The sequence below is a fragment of the Aspergillus ochraceoroseus genome, assembly GCF_002846915.1.
Source record: "Aspergillus ochraceoroseus IBT 24754 chromosome Unknown P175scaffold_9, whole genome shotgun sequence".
In the NCBI taxonomy this organism is placed as follows: domain Eukaryota; kingdom Fungi; phylum Ascomycota; class Eurotiomycetes; order Eurotiales; family Aspergillaceae; genus Aspergillus; species Aspergillus ochraceoroseus.
Genome location: NW_024468484.1, coordinates 763,765 through 781,019, shown reverse-complemented (window position 1 = coordinate 781,019; position 17,255 = coordinate 763,765). Strand labels below are relative to the sequence as shown.

At 53.4% G+C, this 17,255-nt stretch overlaps 7 protein-coding genes across 7 annotated transcripts; 4 read left to right on the top strand and 3 right to left on the bottom strand.

Annotated features, from left to right (window-relative positions):
* Nucleotides 1-60: 60 nt before the first annotated feature.
* P175DRAFT_0444792 (nuclear import receptor MTR10) lies at nucleotides 61-3,459 on the top strand (the record flags this gene model as incomplete). The annotated part of the gene is made up of 8 exons (XM_040894250.1): nucleotides 61-192; nucleotides 286-378; nucleotides 433-705; nucleotides 802-892; nucleotides 971-2,251; nucleotides 2,300-2,725; nucleotides 2,780-3,310; nucleotides 3,371-3,459. The coding sequence occupies 8 exons, from the start codon at nucleotides 61-63 to the stop codon at nucleotides 3,457-3,459; spliced, it is 2,916 nt and encodes a 971-aa protein (XP_040749280.1).
* A 1,591-nt stretch (nucleotides 3,460-5,050) lies between these two features.
* Nucleotides 5,051-8,177, top strand: P175DRAFT_0445097 (putative C2H2 finger domain protein; the record flags this gene model as incomplete). The annotated part of the gene is made up of 2 exons (XM_040894265.1): nucleotides 5,051-5,285; nucleotides 5,353-8,177. The coding sequence occupies 2 exons, from the start codon at nucleotides 5,051-5,053 to the stop codon at nucleotides 8,175-8,177; spliced, it is 3,060 nt and encodes a 1,019-aa protein (XP_040749279.1).
* A 279-nt stretch (nucleotides 8,178-8,456) lies between these two features.
* P175DRAFT_0504638 (putative cytokinesis EF-hand protein Cdc4) lies at nucleotides 8,457-9,603 on the top strand. The gene is made up of 5 exons (XM_040897917.1): nucleotides 8,457-8,552; nucleotides 8,940-9,093; nucleotides 9,164-9,304; nucleotides 9,363-9,455; nucleotides 9,538-9,603. Exons 1-5 carry the CDS (start codon nucleotides 8,550-8,552, stop codon nucleotides 9,564-9,566), a joined length of 420 nt encoding a protein of 139 aa, XP_040749278.1. The 5' UTR covers nucleotides 8,457-8,549; the 3' UTR covers nucleotides 9,567-9,603.
* P175DRAFT_0504637 (uncharacterized protein) lies at nucleotides 9,579-10,658 on the bottom strand. Its single transcript, XM_040897916.1, has one exon. It carries the CDS (start codon nucleotides 10,469-10,471, stop codon nucleotides 9,656-9,658), a length of 816 nt encoding a protein of 271 aa, XP_040749277.1. The 5' UTR covers nucleotides 10,472-10,658; the 3' UTR covers nucleotides 9,579-9,655.
* A 284-nt stretch (nucleotides 10,659-10,942) lies between these two features.
* Nucleotides 10,943-12,376, bottom strand: P175DRAFT_0444866 (stearoyl-CoA 9-desaturase sdeA; the record flags this gene model as incomplete). The annotated part of the gene is made up of 2 exons (XM_040894252.1): nucleotides 10,943-12,072; nucleotides 12,136-12,376. 2 exons carry the CDS (start codon nucleotides 12,374-12,376, stop codon nucleotides 10,943-10,945), a joined length of 1,371 nt encoding a protein of 456 aa, XP_040749276.1.
* Nucleotides 12,377-13,157: 781 nt separating this feature from the next.
* On the top strand, nucleotides 13,158-15,193 carry P175DRAFT_0466174 (nucleobase:cation symporter-2 family protein). The gene is made up of 2 exons (XM_040894899.1): nucleotides 13,158-13,496; nucleotides 13,549-15,193. Exons 1-2 carry the CDS (start codon nucleotides 13,238-13,240, stop codon nucleotides 15,036-15,038), a joined length of 1,749 nt encoding a protein of 582 aa, XP_040749275.1. The 5' UTR covers nucleotides 13,158-13,237; the 3' UTR covers nucleotides 15,039-15,193.
* A 1-nt stretch (nucleotide 15,194) lies between these two features.
* On the bottom strand, nucleotides 15,195-16,929 carry P175DRAFT_0560571 (MOSC domain protein). The gene is made up of 2 exons (XM_040900992.1): nucleotides 15,390-16,929; nucleotides 15,195-15,314 (listed from the first exon to the last, which is right to left on the bottom strand). The coding sequence occupies exons 1-2, from the start codon at nucleotides 16,834-16,836 to the stop codon at nucleotides 15,214-15,216; spliced, it is 1,548 nt and encodes a 515-aa protein (XP_040749274.1). The 5' UTR covers nucleotides 16,837-16,929; the 3' UTR covers nucleotides 15,195-15,213.
* Nucleotides 16,930-17,255: the final 326 nt, after the last annotated feature.

The following is a 17,255-nucleotide window of genomic DNA, read 5'->3' as shown; positions in this document are numbered from 1 at the left end:
CTCTCTTCTCACTTCTACCGACTACAACTACCTCAAAGCAACTCGACTCGCAGTTCTACCATGGCTAGCAAAGAAGGGGCCGCTGGACAGGCCTTTGGCCCCGTCCTAGCAGCGGTCGCTACTATGCAGGGAAATGTTTCGCGCACTGACAAGGCTCACGCTCATGAATTTCTCGAAAAGTTTCAGAAATCGGTTGGTTCGCCCCTAACCCCTCACTGCTCGCGAAGTTGCAGCACCACGCTTTCTAAAGGATTCTATACTCACAATGACCTCTCGTTTGTCTAGATCGAGGCGTGGACTATCACCCATGAAATGCTACAGTCACCGAACGTCCCTGTCGAAGCCAAGTTATTCGCCGCGACTACGTTGAAGGGAAAGGTGAAAGGGATTCGAACCTTCTGCGGGCTATGTTTGGTGTACTGACTGTCCTAGATCATATTCGATCTCGACCAATTGCCCGCGCACTCAGTGGTGGCTTTGAGAGATTCAGTTTTGAGTTTGCTCGTCGCGTTCGCCGCCGGACCCCGACCTATTCAAACCCAACTTTGCGTGTCCTTGGCCAGTCTTGCAATCCAGATGATCGAGTGGAAGGACGTCTTGGCTACTGTCGGCTCAGTTTTGGGAGGCAGCGCCGGCGACTGTGTGCTAGAGTTTCTCAGGATTCTCCCGGAGGAAGTAACAGAAGGCCGCAAGATTAATTTAAGTGTATGTTCGACAGACTCAGCACCCCATGTTTTCACCAGCGACCAGCGACGATCCCTTTGCGCGGCAACAGTTCAGAATCTAATTCATTCGCCTTAGGAAGACGAACTCACAATGAGGACCAAAGAGCTGTTGGAAGACAACGCCGAGCAAGTGATGCATCTGCTGATTCAGTACTCCCAGTCATCACGTACGTGTCTTTTCCTCCTTTCCAATGGTCTTATTTTATTCGTACGCTAATATTGGCTTCTTTTGTCTTCTATCTTAGCTGCGGCCTCCAAAAACCCCCGTCTTCTTGACTGCATTACATCCTGGATGCGTGAAATCCCAGCTTCAAGGATTGTTGATTCGCCATTAATGGACGTTATTTTGAAGGCACTAGATGATGACGGATCCTTTGATTCCGCTGTAGACAGCATGTGCACTATATACAGAGACACCCGCGAGGTGGACGATTCGCTCCCCATTATTCAAGCCTTGTACCCTCGCATTATGTCCCTCCGACCTAAGATTGCCGAGACTGCGGAAGCCGAAGATACGGACGCTTACCGGGGAATCACGAGAATTTTCGCCGAGGCAGGTGAAGCTTGGGTGGTTTTAATCGCTCGCGTGCCATCCGAGTTTCGGGGTCTTGTGGAGGCAGTTTTGGAATGCTGTGCGCGAGATTGGGAGCGCGATGCAATTTCCATCACCTTCGCCTTCTGGTTCGAGTTGAAACAATATGTCACCCTGGAACGATATGCCGAGTCCCGTATCGTCTTCAACGACGTTTTCTCGAAACTGGTAGATATCATGATCAAACACCTTGAATACCCACGTCCAGAGGAGGGGGAGACAGACCTTTTTGGCGGTGATAGAGAACAAGAGGAAAAATTCCGTCATTTCCGACACTCTATGGGGGATGTTCTCAAAGATTGCTGTGCTGTCATCGGCGTTACGGAATGTTTGACGAAAGCTTACCATGTCATTCAACAGTGGGTGTCTAAGTACGCATCCCAATCTACTGATGCACACGTCCCCAACTGGCAGGAACTTGAAGCCCCTCTTTTCAGCTTGAGGGCTATGGGCCGCATGGTTGACCCAGAGGAGAATGCCGTTCTCACTCAAGTCATTCCCTTGATTGTTCAAATTCCCAACCAAGAGAAGGTGCGATTCCAGGCCATCATGGCGCTTGCAAGGTACACGGAATGGACAGCACAACATCCCGAGACACTTGAAGCGCAACTGAATTATGTCATTTCCGGCTTCCAGCACAGTTCCGTGGAGGTTGTTCAGGCCGCTGCGCTGGCATTCAAGTTCCTAGGAACCGATTGCCAAAAGCTCCTAGGGGGCCATATCACACAGCTGCACTCGTTCTACGAGTCAGTTCTCGATAAGCTGAAGCCAACCAGCCAAGAGGAAGTAACAGAGGGGGTGGCAGCTGTGGTTGCAGTGCAGCCACTGGATAAAATTTATGAGACCATGAAGATGTTCTGTGATCCCATTATGGCACGAATTATGAATCTAGCAAATAATGCCAAGGATGAGCAGGGTCAGCGGGCTGTTGCGGGTAAGTTCGGAAGATTTACTAGCCCTTCAACCTACTAATTGTCGACAGACCACCTACAGTTGATTACAATCTTTATCCTAGTGGTAAATCCCTGCGTCTCTTCGGGCGAGCAAAACCCCGCAGTCAAATACTGCGGCGAAATCTTGCCTATCATGTCCACCATTGCAATGAACTTCACATCCTCCACGCCTATTCTTGAGCGCATATGTCGTTGCTGGAGAAACATGATCATCTGCTATCGAACCGCTATGACACCTCTCCTACCAGCTCTAGCTCAGAGCCTTGCGAGTGGATTTGAGGCTTCGCGAGAAGGATGCTTCCTGTGGGCAACTGACGCTGTGGTGCGCGAATTCTCCGACGGGGCCGAATATGTCGACCCTTCTACGAGTCATGCAGTATTCCAGTTTTACGAGCAACAGGCAGTGGCTTTCCTGCGCACTCTGAATGACCTAGCGCCAGAAAATCTGCCCGACGGTACGCAGGCACGGGCCCCGGTTTCCATTCATTTGCTAATTGATATGTGGACAGTGATCGAGGATTTCTTCCGTCTCTCTTCTGACGCCGTTCGGTTCTACCCCAAAGAATGCATCACATCATCCCTTGCAATGCCGATATTTTCGGCCGCCCTTAGTGCTCTGACTCTACAGCAGATTGACCCTCTCATTGCAACCTTGCACTATTACCACGATCTATTTAGTTTTGCCTTTGACAAACCCGCCGTCTCTGGATTCACGACCACAGACGGAAAGCCTTATGCCAATCCGCCGGAAATCCGGGAAGCCGTGAAACAGCTGATTGGCTCACAAGGACAAGTCCTGACGCAGCGGATTCTTACTGGGATGATGTTCACATTCCCGGGGGAGTGCTTCCCGGACGCGTCAGGTGTTCTGATGTCGCTGTTTGAACTGATGCCTCAGGACGCAGGAGCTTGGGTGCAGTCAACGCTCCAGATGCTACCCGCGGGGACAATGAAGGCCGGTGAGGCGGAACGGCTGCTCAAGGGCATTTCTGACAAAGTCCAATCGGGAGAAACGCGGAAGATTCGAGTTCTCCTCCAAGGTCAGCAGCGGATGCTCGCGCGCCGTGATCGAATTGCATTTAGCTAACAGGATGTTCTAGACTTTACCAACTCCTACCGACGTCGAAACGTGGCTCCCAGGGAAGGGTTAGGCCGACTAGAAGCCACCCGATTCCGGTTTAGCGGGTAGAGTGTCGTCTTTTCTTTTCATATTTTATTTGGGGGGGCAGTAGAAATAAGGCCGTCGAGACAGAAGAGGGGTCTTTAAAAGGAGAGAGGAGAGGGCAAGGGATTCAGTGAAAAAGCTCAGGTGAACCAGATGTTGGGAACCCCATTCCACCACCAGTTTCTCCATTACTTACTTCCAACGCACGCTGCAACAGAGAAAAACAAAAGAAAGGAAAGGGTCGTGTGTCTATCTATCTAATCGGCCCAGGATCAGGACGTGTTTCCGGGCTAGTAGTGGAATAAAAACGACTTAATGATGTATTTTAGTCCGCGTGCCGGTCATCCCAAGCGCAGAGAAGGTTCCCTGACCAGGCCTCGAGCGATGGCGTGTCGATCGTTTCCGAAGCGCAGACTGCATGGTCTGGATTAAGCATGTCTCTTCTTCTTATGCGTATTCTACTATATCAACTGAGAGAGAAGGTATGGGTAGCAGAGCCACCATAATCGAATGACCCGGGAGAATCAGGTCACTATCGGAAGATTTCAAAACGTCAGTCGATGCTCTACCAGACGGTCGTCATACGAGTATCTACATTGTATCGTACCTCAATGATTCTGATGTCGTCGTCTCCTCTATATATATATATAGTATAATATATAGTATAATATGGGTATGAAACATAGGGCTGGTTACGCACCAACCAACCGTCTGCAGATCTCTTTTTTCACTCCTGGAAAATGAATTCGCATTCAGTATGTATTGGATCAGATTATCTCTTCTTAAGCTGGAATGGAGTAACCGCCGCTGCCGCCATGCAGGATCATACTATTTCTCTAGTCTTGTACTTGTAGATTCCTGGAAAAATACTCCGGATAGTTCTCTCCAGTTGCCCGGCCCCACTGGATTTTTATTTGATTTATGTATTCCTAGCCAAAGAACAGCAAGGAAAGGAAAAGAAAGAGGAGAAATTTAATCAAAACTGGTGGTTAGAACGTGATGATATTTAAATCAAGAGCCCTTCATAGAGAGAGAGAGAGAGAGAGAGGATACAAAAAAACTTCCCCTCATCAAGTCGGACCATCGCCGGCCACGCATCTTCTTCCTCTTCTTCCTTCATCCTCCCCCCTTCCGCTAATTGTTAATTATCATAGATCCAGATCTTGGTAGAGTCGTCTACCCCTTCTGGACTCCTCCTCTTGCCTTTGATTTCCATCTCCTGCCCTCTCCCTCGTCTTCCGTTTCCCCACGGGGATACACGCCCTCCCCTCCGCCTTTCCGCCCGGCTTTTCACCACAGAGCCCATGGCTAGCCCACCCTGACCCTCCGATTTGGATCCTCTCTCCGATCCCCTGCGAGCCTCCTGTTCCCGGTTCTGATGGGCGTGTTTGACAAGTGCGAGATTTCTGTTGCTCACCTGACGGGTATTGGATAACGCTGGGTGGCGGGGAAAGAAGGCGAAGAAGAAGAAGAAGAAGAAGAAGAAGAAGAAGAAGAAGAAGAAGAAGAAGAAGAAGAAGAAGAAGAAGAAGAAGAAGAAGAAGAAGAAGAAGAGTACAGGCACAAACACACTGTACCAAACAGAAACTATTCGGGGAAAGAAAAGACGGGTAAAATGACCTTGACAGTAACTACAATGCCGTCTCTGGATCAAGCAACCAAGGCCTCCCGCCGAGGCCGCGAGGTCAGCCTGACTACCGACGACGCTGCCGTACATGAGATGGATGCATCAGCCCGCAAGAGGAAGCGAACCCGCAAAACCCACACGGATCGTAAATTCGAATGCACCTTTGAGGGCTGTGGCAAGAGCTATTCGCGTGCGGAGCACCTGTACCGTCACCAACTGAACCGTATGGCCTCTCTTCCTTGCATCATCCCACCTTTGCTCGCATGGATACTGATCCTTGGCTGTCCTAGACACTCCCAAGCAAATCTACCGCTGCGACTTTCCCGATTGCTATCGGTCTTTTGTGCGACAGGATCTCTGCATCCGCCATAGGGAACGACATACCACCCAGGGCTCGCAGCTTCAGAAACGGGACCATTTTGCGCAAGCCGCGTCCACTACGAATGACACCCTCGCCAACCCCCCGATCGGTCGGCCTGTGTCGCATGCGCCTCCGATTCTTTCGCCTCCGACTTCCAAACTGACCTCAACACCGTCCGGGTCGGACGAACCGCTCAATGGTGCGAGTGTCCCGGTCTCCTCGCCCAGCTCCATCGGACCCAGTCAGCCATTTACCAACTATCACTCTATTGTTCCGACACACCAGGGCGTCGAGGTACCCGACCCTGCGTTTGCCCACTCGCCAACGCAGTCGATCCCGACCTATAACTCGCCGCCGTTGCGGCGTCCGTTGCCCACCACCTTCAGCAGCCGCCACTCCGCGAATGGCTCCATTGCCTCCACCAAGGCAGGGCAGGGTGCTCGCGCAAATCATTCCTTGTCAGACCCTACGCCGACGTCCACCCCTCAACCCCCGGATGCTAGCCGTGGCTACAGGGTTCCAACCGACCTGCATGGATCGCTAGTCAGTCCGACCGCCTACGGCTCCCCGCACGGGCTGCCCATCGCTCTGCATGGATACCCCGAGATGAACCTAGCGCCAGCCGCTTCAACCCCAACGACGTCTCTAGATCAGACGGCTAGCCTAGCGGTCCTGGACTCTATGGCAGGGATGATGCCTCCAGGCTCCGGGGTAGGGGAGCCGGGGTTCGATCCGCTGCATTCCGGGGTGTATCCCATGTTCGGCGGGGAGAACCATCGCTCTCCCTTCCACATGGCCGACGATTTCACCGCATGGCTATTTAACGAGCCTATTCCCGGGTCGTCGTCGGTGCCCAGTATGGTCCCTCACTACATGGAAGCCGCACAGCTGCAGAATCAATTTGTGATGAACGAGCCTACGTACGGCAACTTTCTGAATGGCGCCATCCCATCTCATTCGATGAGTGTGACTAGTATTCTCGACCCTGGTTCGCCACGAGCCATCATCTCCCAGGAGAAACGACAGGAATTGCTCGACCTCATGGCGACGCGTTTTAATGCGGCCGCATACTCGGCGGTTGCGAAGCGGACAGATGCGCTGATGGATGGAGACATGGAGGACGATGGCCACATCCTTAGCTTGTCCAAAATGCAGACCTACATTGGGTCCTACTGGTACCACTTCCATGTCCAGCTGCCTATCCTGCACCGACCGACCTTTGCAGCCGATCGAGCCCCCAGTCTCCTGCTATTGGCCGTGATGGCTATCGGAGCAGCCACGCTCGACGGTATCCATGGACGGGAAGTGACGGAGGCGGCGTCAGACCTGGCCGACTTTATTATGTGGCATCTGCGGTGGGAGATTTTTATGGAAGCGGATTTCCGTCCGCCGGCCAAACTCTGGGTTTTTCAGGTGCTTTTGCTCCTCGAGGTCTATGAGAAGATGTACTCTACGCGTGCGCTCCATGAGCGGGCGCACATTCACCACGACACTACCTTGACTCTGATGCGGCGTGGCAGTTCCCTGATTGGGCGCTCTGCACTGGATTCCCCTGCCAGCCTGAGGGAGGACCGGCCGGCCCGGTCGTCCGCTTCTTCGGGGTCGACCACGACGCCAGACTTCGCTGCGGAAGAATCCTGGGCACATTGGATTAAGACGGAAGCGACGAGACGCGTTGCGTTTGCGGCATTTGTGTTGGACTCGACCCACGCAACGATGTTCGGACATTCCGCCAAGATGGTTGCGCATGAGCTGCGCCTGCCGCTCCCGTGCGATGAGGCGTTGTGGTCCGCGACCAGCACGTCGGAGATGGCCCGGGTGCAGTCGAGTCTCCACGCCAACAGCGTCAAGCCGGTCATGTTTTTGGACGGGCTGAAGCAGACCCTCAACGGGCAGCGGGTCCGAACCAACGCCTTTGGCCGGACGATCCTCATGGCGGGCCTCCTCAGCGTCAGCTGGCACATGAACCAGCGAGACCTCCAGGTTAGCTCGTTGGGGGTCCCCCATGCCCTCGGAGGCCGCGACAAATGGCGGTCTGCGCTTCTCCGGGCTTTTGATAACTGGCGACGCGATTTCGATGAGGCGCTTGGACAGACCGGAACGACATCCTTTCCGACTGGGTATCGGGGACGATATTCCCTCGATGAAGATAACGTCTTCGAGTCGCGCGATGTGCTGCACGGGCTAGCCCACATGGCCTCCCATGTGGACGTGGTGGACTGCCAGATCTTTGCGGGCGCCCGTCGGCTCATGGGGCGAGCGATCATGCCGCGCGACTACAGCGCCGCGCGAGAGAAGATGGTCGATCGTTGGGCAACCAAGGCCTCCGCGCGCGATGCCACTTTCTACGCGCTCAAATTCCTCTCCGAGTGTCTTCTCGACAACCACGGCGGCTCTGACGCCGAAGGCGAGCTCTACTGCGGACGGACCGATTACCTCCTCAACCGGCCGTGGGTGATCTACGTGGCTGCCTTGGTGGTCTGGTGTTATGGGTACGCACTGGACGGGGCAATCGCGGATGCACCAGAGTTGTCCACGGTCGCCGAACAACGGCGAGACATGCAGGCATTCTTACGGCGCGTGGGGGGGGTACGAGAGCCTAGCGACCTGGAAGCCATCCCCGGGCGCAACCGGTGCCTGGGGCTGCTGATGATCCTGCGGGATGGGTTCGTCAACGCGCGATGGGAGCTGTTGGCGGAAGCTGCAGACCTGCTGGGCAGTTGCATTGACAAACTACGGGGGGTCTCTTCGTGAGAATGGTATCATTTTAGACTAGAGGTTTTCTTTTGTTCGTATACGTGCCATGACTCGAGTGTATATATATATTCTTATAATACTTACTATATACCATTCCTCTGTATGCATCTTCTCTTCCGATGTTAGCGGACGTGGTGTACTCGGTAGAAAACAGCGCGGTCGTTACCACAACAACCGCTAGTCCGATCGTCACCACCACCACCACCACATCTCCTCTTCCGCTCCCCTTTTACATTCCATCCTGTCTCATCTGAACCCTTCCCCTCAAGTGTGCAATTCAAACTTCATCCCTCGCGCAGTGCATTCCACCTGTTGAACTAGCATTTCTATCCCTGAACCGTCGATCCATCCATCCATACTCCTCTCATCATGGTACGTTGACAGTGAATCAAGCCCCGATTCCCCCTTGTTTATTCCCATCGCGATTTCCCACCCCAGTTATTCCCTGCACCCCGAAGCAAAGCAAGGACAGCGATAGAGCGAAGACTGGATACATACCTAGCTAGGTACCTAGGTAGTGGTGTTGTCGCCAGTGTTGGTTCCAGGGATCAAAGCCAGAGCCCAGCTGCGGTTCCATCCGACCACTCACTCACTCGCTCGTTCAACCTTGTTGTCACTTCTTCCCTAGTCCCTCCTCTCCTCCAAGAAAAACAACCCATCCTCTATCAAGCCAAATCCACGTCCAAGAAAAAGAAAGAAAGAAAGAAAATGTCCCAAGCAACCCCCGCGCCGTGTGGCTCACCCGATTCTTACGAACAGGCCTCCACAAACTACAAAGAAGCGTTCTCTCTCTTCGATAAGCGCGGCACCGGGCGCGTCGCGCTCGAGTCCCTGGGCGACCTGTTGCGCGCGTGCGGCCAGAACCCTACCCTGGCGGAGATTGCGGACCTCGAGAAGAGCGTTGGTGGTGATTGTACGTTTCCTCCTGTTGCATCGAGACGAGTCTAGGGCTGGGGTTGGTTGGACAAGGCTAACGAGAGTAGTCGACTTCGAGTCCTTCTCCAAGGTTCTCAACCGACCAGGCGGATTCCGCGAGCCCGGCGAGCCCGAGGAGTATTGTCGTGGATTCCAGGTGTTTGATAAAGACATGACGGGTGTGATTGGCGTGGGACAGCTTCGTTACAGTACTATCCCCGCCTTTCTTTTCGTTGAGTGACACACTAATGAATGTTGAATGTCTAGTCCTGACGAACTTGGGCGAGAAGATGTCAAACGAGGAAGTCGACGAGCTGCTCAAGGCGGTTGATACCAGTTCCGGCGAGATCAACTACACCGGTATTTCTTTCTTTCTTTCTTTTTTTTGCTCTCTCGTAAACTCCGAGGAATACCTTGCTGATCCATATTGTGTGGGGGCTAGATCTTGTCCGGACCATCCTGGCCAACTAATAACGATACCCTGAATGTCACGATTCCACGTCTAGTTAGTTTCCATTAATCAATTCTGCTCTCTTCATTCTACTCTACTCTACTCTACTCTACTCCGTAAACCAGCCATTCCACTCGCGATCCAGAATCCTCCTCTTCTCCTCCTCCTCCACATCACACATCGTAGCCGTTTCAACCAAAGCCCCGGGAAGCAAATACACGACCCGCTCCTTCTTCATTCCCCGTGCATCTTCTTCTTCTTCTTCTTCTTTTTCTTCTTTTTCTCCCCCTGCAATCCCAATCCCAATCCCAGATCCAGCACCTGCATCTGCATCTGTCTCCGCAGTCGCCGGAAAATGCACCGCGTCCAGAAAATACCCTATCACCACTCGGCACCGACCACACCGCAGCAAGCACCGTTTCTCGAATCCGTCCTCGCGGCGGAGCAGGGTCGGTTTGCGATCTACGACGGTGGTGGAGAGGAGAATCGTGTAGTGGGGTTGCTTGTTTTCATTTTCATTTTCATTTTCATTTTCATTTTCCATGTCGTTGTCCTTGTCGTTGTCGTTGTCGTTGTCTTCTGGGGCAGTAGCACTAGCACTAGCACTAGCACTAGCACTAGCCCTAGAGGCAGTTGTAGTTGTAGTTGTAGAAGCAGTTGCAGAAGCAGGTACAGGGGTAGAAAACAACGGTAGAACCAGCGCCGAGTCCCTGGCGGGGGGTTTTCTTCGTGGGAGGGCGGCGATGCGTCGTGTCGTGGCGAGGAGGAGATGGTTGCAGAACCGACAGTGGTGGGTTCGGATTGCGAGTTTGTTCTGCTGCGGGGGGGAGGATTCTTGGGGTTCTTGTTCTTGGTCTTTTGGGGGAGAGGTCGAGACGGAGGGGGGGTCGTGGTGTTCTGGTGGTAGCGTTGGGGAGGAGGACATTTTCTGTCTGTCTGTCTGTCTGTCTGTCTGTCTTGCTTGTCTTGTTGTGGCTGGCTGGTTCTGCGGTAGATTGGAAGTGATTGTGAAAGAAAGAACAAGTGTTGTCGTATGTAGCGAGAAGTAGGATTGTTATAGCTTGAGGACTTTGCTGGTTATCGATAAGCCTGGCTGCCTTGTTGCCTTACGACTACGGTGGGTAAATAGAGTTTCGGCAGTCAGAACAATTTCTCGCGACAGGAACCCCGCGACTCCGTACTCCCTACTCCCTACTCAAGATTAAAAGATATTATTAAAAACTGGTATCATTCTCATTCAGTGATGCTTTTACCGCATACGATGCCAACTCCAAACTCCAAACTCTAATAAAAATGAACGCCAGAGTGCTAACCCACAACCTTGAAATGAGAGGCGATGCCAACAGACAAAGAAAGAAAGAAAGAAAGAAAGAAAAAAAAAACTATATTAACAAGATCAGGCCGCATCCGCAGTAGGGATCGGCTCCGGAATCTTAGTGACCTGCTCGCCCGCCCGGATGATCCGCTGGCCGGTCTCGTCACGTAGGTACTCGGTGTTTTCCTTCTGAGCGCGCTTCCAGACCTCGACCTCACAGCCACCACGGATCACACCCACACGCATAGTGGATAGCAAGTTGTGAGCAGCGTTGGAGTGGTAATAGACACCGCCGTTGAACATGGCGGTGGCGTCCTTTCCAATGCCGGAGTTGATCATGGCCTTGCCACCGGGGTGGTCCTTGATGAAGTCGGTCACGTCGTGCACCACACCCGCGATGGCAACCAGACCCCGGCCGTTCTTGGCCTGCTCCACATAGTCGTCCCATTCCATGACGGGCAGCTGGTCCAGGGGAACACCCCAGTCGAGCTTGGCACGCTTCTGGTCGATCTTCTTCTGGAGCTGCTGGATACGGCCCTTCTCAATCTCGTTGGCACGGAACTGCTTCAAGTCGTAGGCCAGACCCAGCTGCTTCCACACCCAGATGCTCCACTTGGTGGGGTCGTACTGATGCCATTCGATTGCGTTGCGGTAGTCGGAGGGGAACTCGTGGTGGAAGTTGTGGTAGCCTTCGCCCAGAGTGACCAGGGCAGTAATGACGTGGTCACGAGGAGAGTTGCGGTCATCGAAGGGCTGCTCGCCGAGCCAGTGGGCCAGGGAGTTGACACAGAAGGTGGCCTGCTGGACAAAGAAGATACGGAGGATACCGGCATACACGAAGCCGCCCATCCAGTCACCCCAGCCGAGACCAGCCACGAGCATGGGGACTGCCAAGCCCATGACAAAGACGACCTTGAGGTAGTTGCGGTGCTGCCAGACGACGACGGGGTCTTCGTTCAGGTCGGAGATATCGGTGCGACCGATCCGCTTGGGGTTCTGCTTCATAACCATCCAGCCGATGTGGGAGTAGAGCAGACCCTTGCGGACGGAGTAGGGGTCTTTCTCGGTATCGGTGTAGCGGTGATGAGCGCGATGGTCCCGGGACCACCAGCGGATGGAGCCTTCCACAGCACCGCCACCGACGGCAGCCAGCCAGATGCGAAGGGGGAGAGTGGCGGAATAAGAGCAGTGGGCCCAAAGACGATGGTAGCCTGGGAGAAGTGGGTTAGTTTTTGAATCTACGTCCCCAGATCCCTAGCGGAGAGCGAACTTACCTGCGGTGATACCGAGACCAGTGAAGAAGTAGTAGATGACAGCCCAGATGGCAGTCTTGGCCTGCAGAGGGACCCAGAATGCTTGAACGCACCCACAGAAAGGGATACCCAAGATCAGAAACACGTTGAGCCAGTTGACATGCTTGTACCAGTTTTGGCGAGTGATGGCAGTATCGGCGATATGGACCTTTTTAGGGTCAGCAGCACGAGGTCGAGCAGCGTCTGCCATTTTTGCAGACATTCTCTCTATTCTCTATCAAGATGGAGAGATGGAACAAGGGAAGGAATGAAGGGAAGGATGGCGTGGATGAAGGGTGATGAGATGGAGGGGAAAGAGAGGAAGAAAAGGAAGAGTTTAAAAAGAGAGAAGAGAAATTGGATCAAAAATAAGAGGCAACAGTGAGAAACGAAGGAGGTTCAACTCTCTCGCCCCGGGTCCACTGGGGGCGGATGAGACGATGATGGTTGGGGAGGAGAGGGAGGAAGAATCCTAATGAAGGTCAGGACGGAACGGAGAGGAAAAGTGTGGTCAGACTCAAGAGCAGCCAGCTCATTGGAACAGATTACTATATCATTGTATAGCAGAGTTCCAGTTGTTGGGTTGAAGGCAAATCCAAAAGTCTAGACACTCCGCCAATCATGGGGAAGACGGTATCTGTTGAATCCCCAACAGTTTTTTTTTTGTGACGGGCGGCTTTTCCTGCCGCTGTGGCGGTGTGCTTATGTCATGTGGCGGTGTTCTTCTTCTATTCAGGGGAGGTACCAGGTACTGCCTAGGGAGGTATAAGGTGGTAATCTGGGTTACATCTGGATACTACTTATCTAATCAATGTTTGTGATCTCCTGATAAGAATTGTAATGCCAGGACAGAATCTTTGATTTCATTGGTCAGTCCCCATTTCTATAACTAATCGAAACAAACTATGACTAAAGTAAATATCCTATTGGCTCTGTTCTATCTACCTACTTCCTAATTTGAGCCTGGACTCTGGATATCTTCATTCTTCTGGCAATGAAGAAAAGAAAGAGAGAGTAATATAGACTGACTCCTTGTCGCCCAGTCCCACACAATTCTCACGCGCCATCTGGAATTCAGGACATCATGGATGGTCCCGACCAGATCGGTCCGCATCTCTCTCCCCGGACGACTTTTCGGGATCGCGCACACCGAACCATCAAGAAATTCACTACCAAAGATGGCTTAATTGGAGACTATGACTATGCCTTTCTCTTCACGCCTCAACTCCCATTCATGAAAAAGACAAGAAGAGCCGCTCCGTTTTTCGGCCTGGAGGATAAGATTCCAGTCGTCCTAGCCTTGCTTTTGGGATTGCAGCATGCGTTGGCGATGCTCGCAGGAGGTACCTTCCTGAGGTATGGAGAGCAGATGAACAACTTGCTGACACGACCCAGTCATCACTCCCCCCATCCTTCTCGGGGGCTCCTCCGGTGCCAACTTTGGCTCCGAGGACTACCAATACCTCGTCTCCACTTCCCTTATCGTCTCCGGACTGCTCTCCGCTATTCAGATGTTTCGATTTCACGTCTACGGCACACGCTACTACATCGGAACCGGGTTGATCTCGGTGGTGGGAACTTCCTTCGCAACCATCACGGTGGCCACCGGAACCTTTGAGCAGATGTACTCGACCGGATACTGCCCCGTCGATGGCTCAGGAAACCGACTCCCCTGCCCCAAGGGATACGGCGCCCTCCTCGCCACCTCCTGTCTGTGCTCGCTTCTCGAAATTGGCCTGTCGTTCATGAGCAGCCGGCTGCTCAAGACCCTTTTCCCTCCTATCGTGACGGGCCCTACCGTCCTGCTGATCGGAGCTAGTCTCATCTCGAGCGCGATGAAAGACTGGGCCGGTGGCTCGGGGACCTGTAGCAACAACCCCGGAAATGGCGCCCTCTGCCCCAGCGCTGACGCCCCGCATGCCCTCCCCTGGGGCAGCGCCGAGTTTATCGGCCTAGGCTTCCTCGTCTTCGTAACCATCATCCTCTGCGAGCGGTTCGGCTCCCCGATCATGAAGTCCTGCGCCGTCGTCGTCGGTCTCCTCGTCGGCTGCATCGTCGCCGCAGCCTGTGGCTACTTCGACCGCTCCGGCATCGATGCTGCCCCCGTCGCCTCCTTCATTTGGGTGCGGACGTTCCCCTTACACATCTACCCGCCCTTGATCCTCCCCCTCCTCGCCGTCTACATGGTTATCATGATGGAATCCATCGGCGACATTACCGCCACCTGCGACGTCTCCCGTCTTCAAGTCGAAGGCGCCACCTTCGACTCGCGCATCCAGGGCGGGGTGCTAGGGAGCGGGGTGACCTGCCTCCTTGCCGGCCTTTGCACCATCCCGCCCATGTCCGTCTTCGCGCAAAACAACGGCGTCATAGCCCTCACCCGCTGCGCCAACCGCCAGGCCGGCTACTGCTGCTGCTTCTTCCTTGTGGTCATGGGCGTCTTTGCCAAATTCGCCGCGGCCCTCGTGGCCATTCCTTCCTCCGTGCTGGGCGGTATGACCACGTTTCTGTTCTCCTCCGTCGCCATGTCCGGGGTTCGCATCATGTGCAGCGTCCATTGGACGCGCCGGAACCGATTCATTCTGACCGCGTCGTTTGCCATCGGCATGGCCGCCACGCTGGTGCCGGACTGGTTCTCCTATTTCTTCACCTACTCCGGCGACAACCATGCGCTGGAGGGTTTGCTGCAGGCGGTGGAACTGGTCATGGCGAATGGATTTGCGGTGACCGGGTTCCTGGGCTTAATTCTGAATTTGTTGCTACCCGACGACCCTGATGACGACCCGGCATTAGTGGAGTCGGATGGACAGGTTGGGGGTAAAGCAGAGGGGGAAGTGGTGGTAGTTTCTTGTTCTTCGGAGCAGGGGCCGAGTCTTAAGGCTTGATTGATTGATTGTCTGTCTTTCTGCTTGCGTCGTGGACTTGTATATAAATAAATAGATGGTTTGGTTACGATATACTAGGATACCCTCTGGAGGTTCATGGATACCCATTGATACGTTACAACTGTATACCAATTGATCTTTTCTGTAGACCTGCCTAGTAATCAAGTGTTTTTTTTTATACACTGGGGATCTTCTCCCCCGGCGCCAGCATCTTAATATAGCAATGATCCCCCCTTTCAACAACAGACACTGAATCTCCCACGCGAATGACGAATTCTAAAACACCCGTGGAATTAGTATTGTCTCTCATGTTTGTCTCGAGGGAAAAGCAAAATTAACACACACCCATACCTTGAACCGCAGGAACCCCCTGCATCCCCAAACAAGCATTCGTGGGATCTCCCCGATCAATCCTGCGATACCTCTTCAGCGTCCGGTCCGGTTCCCAACGATGCCGCACGCCAGTGTCCGGATCGACATTTGGAAGACGACACCGGATTGTTCGGCAGACGGTATGTATTTGGATGCTTTGGCCTCCATTATCGCTTTCTGTCTCCAAAGCCGAAGAAGAAGCCGAAGAAGCCGAAGGAGGAGGAGGACAAGGACATCGAATCAATATCCTCTTCCAATCATCCTCGGCAAAAGCCGGCGGACCCTGGATAATGATATTCGCTCGGAACCGACGCACCGAGAGTCGCGGAAGGTCGGCTGCGCAGCGGGATGCGACGTCCTGCACACTCGAGAGACTGAGGATGTGCAGGGGATATGCGTCCGCGAACCCGGTGAGGGGCTGGAAGCCTAGAGATGCTTTTCGTGGGGCGCACCGGAAGATTTCACGGTGGTGCGATGGGTTGACGCGGAAGAGGGTGAGAGGTGAACAACCCCTGGGGGAGTGTTTTTTGTGCGCGAGAGCAGGAAAAGAAGAAGAAGAAGAAGAAGAAGAAGAAGAAAGGGCAGGATCAGAAGAAGACAGCCGAGTCAACGGGGACAGATACCGACGGAGAGAGTCCGGGATATGCTGTGCGTAGTCGTAGGAAACAGGACGGTCTTTCCAGATTTGCACCGGGACAGTGGGATACGTCGCGATGCGATGTGTCGGTGGGAACAGAGGAACGCGGCAGGATTCTTCTGCGGGGAGGAGATGCAGGGAGACCCCCAGGCGAAGGAGCGCAGAGTGGATTCGGTTGCGGCCGAGTCGCGGGTAGTAGATGACCATGACGCCCTGGGATTTGATTTCGTCAAGGTCCGGACTGTAGTCCGTTGCTGTTGGATCGGGGAGCCAGATCTCGGGGCGGATAAGAGCCATGCGGTTGAAGTTGCGGTCCCGTAGCGTTCGCGCGGTCCAGTTTGATAGCTGTTTCTCTTGAAGCTGCTGCACTTGGCAAGAATCCTTCCGACGGGGGACGGTGGTGGTGGTGGTGTCCTCTGCAAAACAGAACTGACGGTCCAGAGCGAGTCCGGTAGAGACCCCGTCGGCTGTATCCAGCTCAACCCCTGCGCAGCTTTTAATCGGGTACACGTAGAGCGCCTTCACGCGCCATGCGGGACGTCCTTGGTTGTCGGTGCTTGTTTCCGGAACGCCCTGGCTGTATTTCGGGTCGAATTCATCATGCAAGTTGCTCTGCCCCGGAGGAAGGCCGAGCTTTCGGCATCCTTTGGGGCAGTGGTCTAGGACTGTGCATAGATGGAGGAACCTCCTGACGGTGGTGTAGAAGAGGAGAGCGAGTACCCCTGATACGGCAATGAGAGTGTTCACTGCATTTGGGGTAGGGCTGAGATTCCGTATATAGTCGAGCATGGATGCTGGATGTACCAGAACGTTCTTCAGTAAAAATGTTAAATATCTACAGACTTATATAGCTCTGGTACGGAGTACGGAGCGGAGTATAATGAGCCTAATTTCACGAATATATGTGGGTCAATATAGGGTTACGCGGATCTTGTATACTGTGGATAACAGGGAGATGTTCTATGACTCTTTAGGGCTATTAGAGCAGATGTGCTACGGTTAATGGATTAATTATAACCCACAGGTCGCCGGCTCGACAGCCCGGGAATCACAATGTCTTTTGCTCTGTTCAACACTTTCCAGAGCAAAGACTGTAAAGTATCAAAGAATTGTCCCGCTACAAGAATCTCTTTCTGAGGCACCTACCTTCTTCATATGGACTAGTTTTAGGTCAAGGGCTTAAATGTCACATGTGCTGACATAATATA

What these genes read in the sequence shown, in the direction of transcription:
- P175DRAFT_0504638 (XM_040897917.1), top strand. An exon ending in GAAGAGCGTTGGTGGTGATT is followed by an intron (nt 9,094 to 9,163) that starts GTACGTTTCCTC and finishes TAACGAGAGTAG; the next exon opens with TCGACTTCGAGTCCTTCTCC. An exon ending in CGGCGAGATCAACTACACCG is followed by an intron (nt 9,456 to 9,537) that starts GTATTTCTTTCT and finishes TGTGGGGGCTAG; the next exon opens with ATCTTGTCCGGACCATCCTG.
- P175DRAFT_0504637 (XM_040897916.1), bottom strand. Translation starts at nt 10,471, where the DNA reads ATGTCCTCCTCCCCAACGCTACCACCAGAACACCACGACCCCCCCTCC.
- P175DRAFT_0466174 (XM_040894899.1), top strand. Translation starts at nt 13,238, where the DNA reads ATGGATGGTCCCGACCAGATCGGTCCGCATCTCTCTCCCCGGACGACT. An exon ending in GTTGGCGATGCTCGCAGGAG is followed by an intron (nt 13,497 to 13,548) that starts GTACCTTCCTGA and finishes GACACGACCCAG; the next exon opens with TCATCACTCCCCCCATCCTT.
- P175DRAFT_0560571 (XM_040900992.1), bottom strand. Translation starts at nt 16,836, where the DNA reads ATGCTCGACTATATACGGAATCTCAGCCCTACCCCAAATGCAGTGAAC. An exon ending in GGGGGTTCCTGCGGTTCAAG is followed by an intron (nt 15,315 to 15,389) that starts GTATGGGTGTGT and finishes CGGGTGTTTTAG; the next exon opens with AATTCGTCATTCGCGTGGGA.